Source organism: Anomaloglossus baeobatrachus, chromosome 1, assembly GCF_048569485.1.
Source record: "Anomaloglossus baeobatrachus isolate aAnoBae1 chromosome 1, aAnoBae1.hap1, whole genome shotgun sequence".
Taxonomy (NCBI): domain Eukaryota; kingdom Metazoa; phylum Chordata; class Amphibia; order Anura; family Aromobatidae; genus Anomaloglossus; species Anomaloglossus baeobatrachus.
In genome coordinates this window covers 54,329,507-54,343,272 of record NC_134353.1, presented here as the reverse complement: position 1 = coordinate 54,343,272, position 13,766 = coordinate 54,329,507, and the positions used below count along the sequence as shown (strand labels likewise).

Here is a 13,766-nt window from a genome sequence, read left to right as displayed (position 1 = left end):
CTCCCCTACCCTGATTGACAGGGTGGGGGCGGGAACGATCGGAGCTGCCGGCGTCCTAGGCCCAAAAGCCGGGGACTAGAGTTATAAACGCCCCCGCCGTAAAAGCGCGGTCGGCGTATCCCCGGCGCACCACAAGTCACAGCAGCGCCGCCGGTCCAGTGGGGGTCGGCGCTGCGTTCCCAGAACACAAAGTCCCCCAGATAACTGTAGGAACACCAGCTCAGTGTACGGTCCCCGGCGCACTACAACGCCCAGCCAGCCCGGAGTGCGTCTGTGCCTGCCGGGGACACAGAGTACCTGTATGATGCAGGGCCCGGTCCCTGATGGTACTCCTGCTCGGCATCCACCAGGTGCTATGGGTCTGTGGATGGAGCCCGGCGTCAGAGCTTTGAGGCCGGCAGGATCCCACTTCCACAGAGCCCCCAAGGGGATGTGGAAGGAAAACAGCATGTGAGGCTCCAGCCCTGTACCAGCAATAGGTACCTCAACCTTACAACACCATCCAGGGGTGAGAAGGGAGCATGCTGGGGGCCCTATATGGGCCCTCTTTTCTTCCATCCGAAATAGTCAGCAGCTACTGCTGACTAAAATCTGTGGAGCTATGCATGGAATGTCTGACCTCCTTCGCACACAAAGCTAAAACTGGAGTACCCGTGATACCACGGGGGGGTATAGCCAGAAGGGGAGGGGCCTTGCACTTTTGGTGTAGTGCTTTGTGTGGCCTCCGGAGGGCAGTAGCTATACCCCAATCGTCTGGGTCTCCCAATAGAGCGCTGAAGAAAGAAGGATTTTTGTGTGCTCACCGTAAAATCTTTATGAATCTTCATTGGGGGGCACAGCACCACGGTCCTGTGTCCCCCAATGAAACGAAAGAGTAATACAATAATAATAAAATCAGACGTCATCATCGGGTGCCGGCGACAGCTACATGAGGCAGCGCAGCACGGCTCATTGCTGGATATGTAAAGACCAAACCCTCGAGGGCTCCGGTCACATTGTGGGAACGTCACGTTCAGGGCACTCACTCACTAGTCCTAAGGCTATGTGCCCACGAAGCTCACACCTGCGAATATATCCGCATGTTTCCCGCAGCTATACATAGCTGTGGGATTCCAGCGAAATATCTGCGGAAAACCTGCGGACATTCATGCCACTTACCTGCGGAAGTCCCAACTTCTATCTCCATAGTGAAGGGCTGGGAATTCCGCAGATATTGCCGCAGGAATAATTGACATGCAGTTATGTGCGGCTGCGGGACATCCGCAGCATATTCCGCAGCTGCACCTATCCGCAGCATGGACACAGCACTCCCCATGTCCCATAGGATAACATGGGGCGTTTCTGTACTTGCTAAAACCTACAGATATATCTAGAAAATATAGATAAATACGCAGGTTTTCCACGGCAAAATCCGCGGGTACAGCCTTAGGCCTCTTTCACACGTCAGTGATTCTGGTACGTATGTTGCAGTTTTTATACGTACCAGAATCACAGACTAACGCAGACCCATTAAAATCAATGGGTCTGCGCACACATCAGTGATTTTTCACTGACCGTGTCTCCATGTGGTGTACACGCGTGTCCGTGATTTCCGCATTGAGACAAGTCAGTTTTTCTCTGGCATCACTGATGTCCCACAGACCAAGCAGTGGTGTGATCCGTGAAACACATACGAGAAAAACACGGAGATTGAAAATAAAATGCATTTTTTAACTCACCTTCTACCAGCCTCTGCTTCAGAGCCGGCTCATTACTGGCACGTATATACATAGATTCAGGAATAGCTGACCCGGAAGTACATGCAGCGGGGGCGGAAACACAGCAAAGCCGGAGAGTTCAGCACCACGGACAGCAGGAGAGTGGACAGGTGAGTATATTTCCATGTGCTATCACGGATGACGGATCACGTATCACGTATTGCACATGGACAACCACGTGTGCAATGAATCACGGCACACAGAGGGACATATGCGTTTTTAACACGTCAGTGAAAAAAGTCTGTTTTTCACTGACGTGTGAAACAGGCCTAAAGCAAAGACTGAACCCAAAGATGGATGCCAGGAGGGTCTGGCATATGCTCAGCTGATTGTTGATCCCTGGCTCGCATTGTCCAAAACAGCCCCAGAAAAAAAGCTGCAATCATCTGATCACTTCTGCTATACAGAGCAGGATCAGCACTGTCCTGTGAAGCGGAAATAATGATCTCCTATAAATGTTGCTCACAATCGGCGTTCACAGAAAGATCATAATGACATACAGGTGTCATAATATAACCCATCGGTGCCGCACAATCACGTCATGGGGACGCCGATGGGAGCGGGGAATGATGCGCTCCCTGCCGGCACTTGTTAAACCCCGCTATAAGAGATTGACAGCAGGATTTAGCGGGTTAATAGCAGCAGGCAGGGTTAATAGCAGCGGGCAGATGACCGATCTGCCTGTTGCTGTTAGAGGAATATGACAGCCGATCAGAATAGCCATCATGTCCAGGGGAAGGTGCAGGCTCAGCGTGGTAGCCCACATCAAAAGCAGGGACACAACCATTGATGTAAATATACATCAATGGGTTAAAGGTGTGTTTGGGAATTAACATTTATTGACCAAGGGTCAAGAGCGGAAGCAGGGAGTGACCAATCACTGAGCTACATGTGTGTATATACTTTTTGTGAGATGTCAAAGAAGGGAATTTTGTTACTTACCGTAAATTCCTTTTCTTCTAGCTCTTATTGGGAGACCCAGACGATTGGGTGTATAGCACTGCCTCCGGAGGCCACACAAAGCAATTACACTAAAAAGTGTAAGGCCCCTCCCCTTCTGGCTATACACCCCCAGTGGGATCACTGGCTCACCAGTTTTAGTGCAAAAGCAAGAAGGAGGAAAGCCAATAACTGGTTTAAACAAATTCTCTCCGAGTAACATCGGAGAACTGAAAACCGGTCAACATGAACAACATGTGTACCCGCAAACAAACCAAAAATCCCGAAGGACAACAGGGCGGGTGCTGGGTCTCCCAATAAGAGCTAGAAGAAAAGGAATTTACGGTAAGTAACAAAATTCCCTTCTTCTTCAGCGCTCTATTGGGAGACCCAGACGATTGGGACGTCCAAAAGCTGTCCCTGGGTGGGTAAAGAAATACCTCATGTTAGAGCTGCAAGACAGCCCTCCCCTACGGGGAGGCAACTGCCGCCTGCAGGACTCTTCTACCTAGGCTGGCGTCCGCCGAAGCATAGGTATGCACCTGATAATGTTTGGTGAAAGTGTGCAGACTCGACCAGGTAGCTGCCTGGCACACCTGTTGAGCCGTAGCCTGGTGTCGTAATGCCCAGGATGCACCCACGGCTCTGGTAGAATGGGCCTTCATCCCTGATGGAACCGGAAGCCCAGCAGAACGGTAGGCTTCAAGAATTGGTTCTTTGATCCATCGAGCCAGGGTGGCCTTAGAAGCCTGCGACCCTTTGCGCTTACCAGCGACAAGGACAAAGAGTGCATCCGAACGGCGCAAGGGCGCCGTGCGGGAAATGTAGATTCTGAGTGCTCTCACCAGATCTAACAAATGTAAATCTTTCTCATACCGATGAACTGCATGAGGACAAAACGAAGGCAAAGAGATATCCTGATTAAGATGAAAAGAGGATACCACCTTCGGGAGAAACTCCGGAATGGGGCGCAGCACAACCTTGTCCTGGTGGAAGACCAGGAAGGGAGCCTTGGATGATAGTGCTGCCAGCTCAGACACTCTCCGAAGAGATGTGATCGCTACCAGAAAAGCCACTTTCTGTGATAGTCTAGAAAGTGAAACCTCCCTCAGAGGCTCGAAGGGCGGCTTCTGGAGGGCAACTAGTACCCTGTTCAGATCCCATGGATCTAACGGCCGCTTGTACGGGGGTACAATATGACAAACCCCCTGCAGGAACGTGCGCACCTTAGGAAGGCGTGCCAAACGCCTCTGAAAAAAGACGGATAGCGCCGAGACCTGACCTTTAAGGGAGCCGAGCGACAAACCTTTTTCTAACCCAGATTGCAGGAAAGAAAGAAAGGTAGGCAATGCAAATGGCCAGGGAGACACTCCCTGAGCAGAGGACCAGGATAAGAATATCCTCCACGTTCTGTGGTAGATCTTAGCGGACGTGGGCTTCCTAGCCTGTCTCATGGTGGCAACGACCCCTTGAGACAATCCTGAAGACGCTAGGATCCAGGACTCAATGGCCACACAGTCAGGTTCAGGGCCGCAGAATTCCGATGGAAAAACGGCCCTTGGGACAGTAAGTCTGGTCGGTCTGGGAGTGCCCACGGTTGGCCGACCGTGAGCTGCCACAGATCCGGATACCACGCCCTCCTCGGCCAGTCTGGGGCGACAAGTATGACGCGGCTGCAATCGGATCTGATCTTGCGTAGCACTCTGGGCAAGAGTGCCAGAGGTGGAAACACATAAGGGAGCCGGAACTGCGACCAATCTTGCACTAGGGCGTCTGCCGCCAGCGCTCTTTGATCGCGAGACCGTGCCATGAAGGTTGGGACCTTGTTGTTGTGCCGTGACGCCATTAGGTCGACGTCCGGCACCCCCCAGCGGCGACAGATTTCCTGAAACACGTCTGGGTGAAGGGACCATTCCCCTGCGTCCATGCCCTGGCGACTGAGGAAGTCTGCTTCCCAGTTTTCTACGCCGGGGATGTGAACTGCGGATATGGTGGAGGCTGTGGCTTCCACCCACATCAGAATCCGCCGGACTTCCTGGAAGGCTTGCCGACTGCGTGTCCCCCCTTGGTGGTTGATGTATGCCACCGCTGTGGAGTTGTCCGACTGAATTCGGATCTGCCTTCCTTCCAGCCACTGCTGGAAGGCTAGTAGGGCAAGATACACTGCTCTGATTTCCAGAACATTGATCTGAAGGGTGGACTCCTGCCGAGTCCACGTACCCTGAGCCCTGTGGTGGAGAAAGACTGCTCCCCACCCTGACAGACTCGTGTCTGTCGTGACCACCGCCCAAGACGGTGGTAGGAAGGATCTTCCCTGTGATAATGAGGTGGGAAGAAGCCACCACTGCAGAGAGTCTTTGGCCGTCTGGGAAAGGGAGACTTTCCTGTCCAGGGATGTTGACTTCCCGTCCCATTGGCGGAGAATGTCCCATTGAAGTGGACGCAGATGAAACTGCGCAAACGGAACCGCCTCTATTGCCGCCACCATCTTCCCGAGGAAGTGCATGAGGCGTCTTAAGGAGTGCGACTGACTTTGAAGGAGAGCCTGCACCCCAGTCTGTAGAGACCGCTGCTTGTCCAGCGGAAGCTTCACTATCGCTGAGAGAGTATGAAACTCCATGCCAAGATACGTTAGTGATTGGGTCGGTGACAGATTTGACTTTGGGAAGTTGATGATCCACCCGAACGCCTGGAGAGTCTCCAGTGCAACATTCAGGCTGAGTTGGCATGCCTCTTGAGAGGGTGCCTTGACCAGTAGATCGTCCAAGTAAGGGATCACAGAGTGTCCGTGAGAGTGCAAGACTGCTACCACTGCCGCCATGATCTTGGTGAACACCCGAGGGGCTGTCGCCAGACCAAATGGCAGAGCTACGAACTGAAGATGGTCGTCTCCTATCACGAAGCGTAGAAAGCGTTGGTGCTCTGTAGCAATCGGCACGTGGAGATAAGCATCTTTGATGTCTATTGATGCTAGGAAATCTCCTTGAGACATTGAGGCAATGACTGAGCGGAGGGATTCCATCCGGAACCGCCTGGCGTTCACATGCTTGTTGAGCAGTTTTAGGTCCAGAACAGGACGGAAGGAGCCGTCCTTTTTTGGAACCACAAAGAGATTGGAGTAAAATCCTCGCCCCCGTTCCTGAGGGGGGACAGGGATCACGACTCCTTCTGCTCTTAGAGAGTCCACCGCCTGCAGCAGGGCATCTGCTCGGTTGGGGTGTGGGGAGGTTCTGAAGAACCGAAGTGGAGGCCGAGAACTGAACTCGATTCTGTACCCGCGAGACAAAATGTCTGTTACCCACCGGTCTTTGACCTGTGACAGCCAAATGTCGCAAAAGCGGGAGAGCCTGCCACCGACCGAGGATGCGGAGGGAGGAGGCCGAAAGTCATGAGGTAGCCGCTTTGGAAGCGGTTCCTCCATTTGCTTTCCTGGGGCGTGAGTGAGCCCGCCAGGAATCTGAGCTCCCTTGTTCTTTCTGAGTCCTTTTGGACGAGGAGAATTGGGCCTTGCCCGAGCCTCGAAAGGACCGAAACCTCGACTGCCACTTTTTCTGTTGAGGTTTACTTGCTCTGGGCTGTGGTAAGGAAGAGTCCTTACCCTTGGACTGTTTTATGATTTCAGCCAATGGCTCACCAAACAGTCTGTCTCTAGATAATGGCAAGCTGGTTAAGCATTTTTTGGAACCAGCATCTGCTTTCCAGTCCTTTAACCACAAGGCTCTGCGCAAAACCACAGAATTGGCGGACGCCATAGCGGTACGGCTCGTAGATTCTAGGACAGCATTGATAGCATAGGTCGCAAACGCAGACATTTGCGAAGTTAGGGACGCCACTTGCGGCACTGCTGGATGTATGATAGCATCCACCTGTGTTAAACCAGCTGAAATAGCTTGGAGTGCCCACACGGCCGCGAATGCTGGAGCAAACGACGCGCCGATAGCTTCATAGACAGATTTCAACCAAAGGTCCATCTGTCTGTCGTTGGCATCTTTAAGTGAAGCGCCATCCTCTACTGCGACTATGGATCTAGCCGCAAGCTTGGAAATTGGGGGATCCACCTTTGGACACTGGGTCCAGCGTTTGGCCACCTCAGAGGGAAAAGGATAACGGGTATCCTTAGAACGTTTAGAGAAACGCTTGTCTGGATGAGCGTCGTGTTTCTGGATCGCTTCTCTGAAGTCAGAGTGGTCCAAAAAAGCACTTAATTTACGCTTGGGATACAGGAAATGGAACTTCTCCTGCTGTGCAGCTGCCTCTTCTGCAGAAGGGGCTGGGGGAGAAATATCCAACAGTCTATTAATTGCCGATATAAGGTCATTAACCATGGCGTCACCATCAGGGGCATCCAGATTGAGAGGGGCCTCAGGATTAGAATCCTGATCACCGTCCTCAGTCTCATCACAGAGAGACTCTTCTTGCTGAGACCCTGAGCAGTGTGATGACGTGGAGGGTCTTTCCCAGCGAGCTCGCTTAGGCTGCCTGGGACTGTCATCTGAGTCAGAGACTTCAGCCTGTGATGCTTGAGACCCCCTTGAATTACGGATTAGTTCCAACTGAGGGGGACCGGAGAGCATAGACACAGCAGTGTCCATGGTCTGAGTAACTGGCCTGGACTGCAAGGTCTCCAGGATTTTTGACATAGTCACAGACATTTTATCAGCAAAAACTGCAAAGTCTGTCCCCGTCACCGGGGCAGGGTTCACAGGCGTCTCTGCCTGGGTCACTACCACCATAGGCTCTGGCAGACGAAGTGCCACTGGGACTGAACATTGCACACAATGTGAGTCTTTGGAGCCTGCCGGTAGATCAGCCCCACATGCAGTACAAACAGTGTACACAGCCTGTGCCTTGGCACCCTTGCGTTTTGCGGATGACATGTTGCTGCCTCCTCAGAGCAGTACAGGGTGTCCAGCCAAGAAGCGACCTTACAGTGCAACTATATATATATATGGTACCAAGAAAAAAGTACACTAATATAACACTGAGGCACTAGTGGGGCCAGCACTAAAGTGCAGCTTACCGCCCGCTTAGGAGCGGGTGTGGTCGCCGAAATCCCTTTAGTCTGGGTCTCCCAGAGCCTGCTGCCTTTCCCCAGCCAGACCGCATGTGTAATGGCTGCCGGCGTCCTTGTGGAGAGGGGGGGCGGGCCCTGGGCGTATACAGACGAAGAGCGGGAAGCCTGCTTCCCACTGTGCCTAGTGAGAGGGCTGGAGCATGTAAATAAAGCTCCAGCCCTCGGCGCTGCCAATTGAGCAGCGTCTCTCCCCTACCCTGATTGACAGGGTGGGGGCGGGAACGAAGCGGCGCTAGGCCGCAGAAGCCGGGGGCTAAAGTTAGAAGCGCCGCCGCCGTAAAAGCGCGGTCGGCGCAAAGTCCCCGGCGCACCACAAGTCGCAGCTGCGCCGCCGCTCCAGTAGCGGTCGGCGCAGTAGTTCCCAACATGTAACGTCACTCAGCAAAGCTGCAGTGACCTAACCCCAGCGCACAGCGCTACTGTCCCCGGCGCACTATAACGCTCAGCAAGCCTTGAGAGTGTCCGTGCCTGCCGGGGACACAGAGTACCTGAAAGTTGCAGGGCCTTGTCCCTGAACGGCACTCCCGCTCCAAATCCAGCAGGTTCTCTGGGTCTGTGGATGGAGCCCGGCCTCAGGGCTTGGGGGCCGGCAAGATCCCACTTCCACAGAGCCCTCCAGGGGATGTGGAAGGAAAACAGCATGTGGGCTCCAGCCTCTGTACCAGCAATAGGTACCTCAACCTTACAAGCACCACCGCGGGTGAGAAGGGAGCATGCTGGGGGCCCCATATGGGCCCTCTTTTCTTCCATCCGATATAGCCAGCAGCTACTGCTGACTACAAACAGTGGAGCTATGCGTGGATGTCTGACCTCCTTCGCACAAAGCAGAAAACTGGTGAGCCAGTGATCCCACTGGGGGTGTATAGCCAGAAGGGGAGGGGCCTTACACTTTTTAGTGTAATTGCTTTGTGTGGCCTCCGGAGGCAGTGCTATACACCCAATCGTCTGGGTCTCCCAATAGAGCGCTGAAGAAAGTTCAAATTTCATCGAAGCCCCCAAAATCTTTCAAATTCACAGCAAATTAATCAGTTACAACCTACATTCAATTTTTTCCTTCTCTTCCTTCTCCTGCTGCACAAGGCGCGCGGCCACCTCCTCCGCCGGACGCTCCTTCAGGGGGTGGGATCCCTCGTGCTCACACTCCTTACATTGTTCTTTATGAAGGAAGGGGGAAAAAGAAAGAGGACGAGGTCAGATGTGCGATTCTGAACATTACAATCAGTACTGACGCTGTGGTGCCCGTTAGCCTTACTCGGTCATACTTATTACTCTAAACTATGGCCATTTTAATATCTCACGTTTTGGAGATTAGGAGCACATGGGGGATGAGAGCAGCCTGAGCCAGCTGCCTCCATCGGTTCATGGCGCCCGTACGTGAAGCCACAGCCTGCACTATTCTTTTACCTGACCATGGATCACGCCTCATTTTGAACTGAAAAATTGGACAGAGCCGCAATACCACGTACAACATGTAGACAAGTTTGGGGATCAAAGAAGCTGTGAGGGTAGCCTGGGCTATAGGCTGTTTGTCCAGATGTAATAAGATGATCTGTGTATGTAAATAATGAAAATATAGATGTCGTTGCATAATTATCTGTGTGTCTATATGACAAATCGCACAGACGCCATAATATGATTCTAAGACGCATAGACGGCATAATATGATTCTACGATGTGTGTACAGTAAGGTGTTAACGGAGATAATTAAGCCAGAATGAACAATGAACAAAGAGGTATTCATAACATACTGAGAGAATTCATAATCAGTTGGTTCACACCATGTGAGATGTGGGATGTTGACGCCTTGTTCTTGCTTCAAGGTCAAAGTCGAATGTTGTAATGTATAATCACAAATTTTTTTAATACATGGGTCAGAAGTTACCTTCTGCCCAAGCAGTGAACACATTTCATTGTCTGATTAATTTATAAATGCGTAGATTTGATTTGGACTCCGACTCTGTGACCCAAACGAGGGACCCCATTTGTGGTTTCCCCTAAATTCCCAACCTTGATAGTATCAAGGGAGAAATTTTGGGTAAAGATAGCGAATGGTATCTTCATACAGGGTATGCAGAGACCGGTACCGTATTAGCTGTATATCAGTACTTATATTAATGTATCAGACAATGAACACATGAGACATGTTCTCCTTGAGCCAGCATCACCAACTGAACTCGTGTAATCTATAGCTCAGATTTTAGTATTACATTTCAACCTTCAGACATGTACAAAAAGTATCAGTTTTCTCTCACACATCGAAGCCGCATAGGGAGGGTTGGGGAGTGTACGTACACACATTTCATCCCACAGATGACACATATTCCTTCTTTGTGTGGAACTACTGATAAGCATAAATACTTTCTTTGTTCATTGTTTATACATTTGTTCACTTATCCTTGGTAACCCCTTCATAACTATACAGCTTAGAATTATATTATAGGTCTGTGCAATTGCTACATAGAAAGACAAATAATTCTGCAACTACATCTATATTTTGATTATTTACATACACAGATATTCTTATTACGTTTAACCAAACAAGCTATAGCTCAGGCCACCTCCACAAAAGCTGGCGCCCAATTCATGGGGCCCCTAAAAGGAAGCACCGCCATTCCTGGACACACCGATATCTTGGACGTCACGGACTGAGATCTCCCTCTGCTGCAACCAGGCTGATCACCTTCCGACCCCGGTAAGTGTTACATACTGTGGATTCACTACCGATGTGGTTGTCCTTGGAGAGGAGGGGGTGACGGGCTGTGTGTCCTTATCAGTGTTAAACATACTTGATTGTGATGTCGTCTCCCCTAAATTCCCAACCTTGATACAGCCACTATTATTATTTTTTATTAATCCTATACATCCCTTTGATCCCAGGATATTATGGTTTCTGGAGTAAAACTGAATGACAAAACAGCCTAAATTTCTGATCCAATTAGTCCGGATGTCGTGCATCTACCTGCCCCTGCCGGGTGTTTCGGGTGGTGGTCTCCGGCCTCGGACACTTTAGGACCCTCTTCTTCGTGCACCACAGATGCTGGGACTGAGACCGCATCGCCGGTGGCGGAAATGATCTGTGCCACGTGTGAAGAAGCTGCAGGGAAAATACAAAAATGATTAAAATAATAACCAGATTAAAAAGACAAAATAAAATGTTAAAAAAAATAAAATAAAATCAATTACACTCTGAATTTTCCCCGGGTGCGGGCGCCGCCTCTATACTTTCTCTCTTGGGTTGCTTGGATTCCTTCATCGCTTCCGATACTGAAGAGATCTTTAGTGGACCGGAGGCCTTCACCTTTAAAAGGAAAAAAATCATATGCGACATGCTCCAAATGGACGAATTACATGGGGTAAACACTGCGATTTCCCCCCAAAAATTCTGTAAGACCACAGGCTACATGTAGGTGTAATGACTGACCACCCCACTGCTGAAGCTTCCGTTATATAAGGGGGCTACTTCTCCTACTAATCAATATGTGGCCACAAATATTGGACCTAAACCAGTGAGCTGACTGGTCCGAATGATGGCCAAGGTCTGACTTCCAGGACCCCGAAGCAATCAGTAGGATTAAAGGGCCTGTTACTGGGTAGCTGTTCCCGTGGCCGTGTTTGTGGGCAGCCACAGATCATCTCCATTCAAAACCAAGCGCAAAAGGCCGTAATTTCGTGAGCGACTGCCATGAACGAGGCTCCGGGCTCCTGCCAATCGTACATTAATGGCCGAGCAAATTCCTTCCATGCACTTACGAGCCAACTTACTGGTTTCTTTGGCACTGGTGCATTATATGGAGCGGTCCCGAGGACGAGCTCAAAAAGTTTGTCAGAATAAGGAACGGATTTCTCCACGCTGTCCCGAAACTTTGGATCCCAGTTTGCATAGAGTACGGTGCCCCCGACGCCTCCGCCTGCGAAAAGGAGGCCGGCAGCCACGATCTTCCCGGCAGACGGCCTGCAAGAAAGCAAAACACATCATTACTGCGGGTATGGATGGACGGCAACTACACAGCTTCATAGGACAATGCAGTAATGGAAACCTCGGCGCTGGGGGATCAGGTTACACAGAAGGTGAGAGGAGCCGTCAAGGACACAGCGACTTCACAACGCTGGAAAATACTGGATCCCATGTGACCGCCGAGAAATGTGGGACAAAGACAACCTGCAGATAATTCACACCGGCACAGAAAAAGGAGGAACCAGATAAGGGGGGAGGGGAACCCATGTACATGTAAGAGCGGCACTGAAGAGGTTAAACTGTCGGGATCATACAGAGCACTTAAGGCTTCATTCACACATCCATGTGTTTTTCTCGGGTGGCGTGCAGTTTCATTCACCAGTAAACACATCAGTATTAAAATCGGATCGGTGAGACTCGGAGCAGGACCTGATCTCCTCCGTTTTGAAGCTAATAAAGTATACGTGGTTCCGTATAATGCGCCACACATTGTATACCGGACTTCACTCTATCGGAGTTTCATCCTTTTTTTTTTTTTATTTTATTTTTTTAAAGGGAACCTGACACCAGATTTGGAGACTATAAGCCGCGGCCACCACCAGTGGGCTCTTATATACAGCATTCTAACATCTATATATATAATTGCCTTATTCTGTCTGTCTGTCTGTCTATCTTGCTCCAAAATTGTGTCCTTACCGTGACATGTCCTTACGGTGACAAACAGCGGATTGGCCGCTGGCCTTGCCATTGCCCCGCCCCCCCGCACGGATTGGCCGCTCGCCTTGGCTCCTCCCCCCGGCACGGATTGGCCGCTCGCCTCGCCTCGGGTCTGCCCCCCCCGCACGGATTGGCCATGTCCTTACAGTGACAAACAGCGGATTGGCCACTGGCCTTGCCATGGCCCCGCCCCCACGCACGGATTGGCCGCTCGGCTTCACGTATTCGTCATGGCCCCGCCCCCCGCACGGATTGGACGCTCGCCTTGGCTCCTCCCCCCGCACGGATTGGCGCCTCGCCTCGGCTCCGCCGCCCCGCACGGATTGGCCGCTCGCCCAGGCTCCGCCCCCCCACACGGAATGGCCTCTCGCCCCGAGGTGAGCGCATCAAGGTCCTGCAGCGGCGGACACACAGACACACACACACACACACACACCAGATCGCATCCACACACTCACAACATCCCGTGATGTCGCTTGCTTCTCGGCGGCGATCCTGTGCGTGCAGTGATCTTCCAGGACCTGCCGGAGGATCACATGGCCGGAAGCATGTGGTATCTCCAGATGTTGTGATTGTGTCAGCTCGTATGTGCGATATCGTCAGTGTGTGTGTGTGTGTGTGTGAGTGTATGCGATCGGATGTGCGTGAGTATGTTCTGATGTGTGAGTGTGAGTGTATGCGATCGGATCTGTGAGTGTCGGCAGAGGAGCATGGCGTGCAGCACAGCTGCTGGGACCGCACACCGGTGGGCACAGGGAGAAGTGGGGTGTGTGTGAGTGTATGCGATCAGATGTGTGCGTGTATACTGTCTGATGTGTGACTGTGGAGCACGATGGGGAGTGCGCAGCAGGGGGGATGGAGCACGATGGGGAGTGCGCAGCATGGGGGATAGAGCACGATGGGGAGTGCGCAGCATGGGGGATGGAGCACGATGGGGAGTACGCAGCATGGGGGATGGAGCACAATGGGGGGTGCACACCTCCCCCCAAAACACACACACACACAGCCACACACGCACTGCACAACACACCACACACACACACACACTGGGAAACACAAACACTGCCCTACACAGACACCCACACACACAGACAACGCCGCACACACAAATATACGCACAACACACACATTGCACAAAACATACCTCCCCCCAAAAGACACACCCCACACCCACACAAACCGCGCAACACACATACACAACGATACAGACACACAGCGCTCCACAAATAACGACACACAACGCAACACACAAACACCGCTCTCACCCCCCGCCACACCCAGACAACACCCAGAACATGTACAGCCCCTACACAAACACTTGGTA

At 51.7% G+C, this 13,766-nt stretch overlaps 1 protein-coding gene across 2 annotated transcripts in view; it reads right to left on the bottom strand.

Moving 5' to 3' along the window:
• The window catches only part of IMMT (inner membrane mitochondrial protein), a 52,395-nt gene that overhangs the window by 20,432 nt on the left and 18,197 nt on the right, over positions 1-13,766 (bottom strand). For both annotated transcript variants that reach the window (XM_075346790.1, XM_075346791.1), the window contains exons 3-6: positions 11,533-11,722; positions 10,954-11,068; positions 10,730-10,864; positions 8,811-8,924 (exon numbers count right to left, since the gene is read on the bottom strand). In XM_075346790.1, the coding sequence (XP_075202905.1) occupies positions 8,811-8,924; positions 10,730-10,864; positions 10,954-11,068; positions 11,533-11,722 (554 nt within the window). The remainder of the gene's footprint in view (positions 1-8,810; positions 8,925-10,729; positions 10,865-10,953; positions 11,069-11,532; positions 11,723-13,766) is intronic.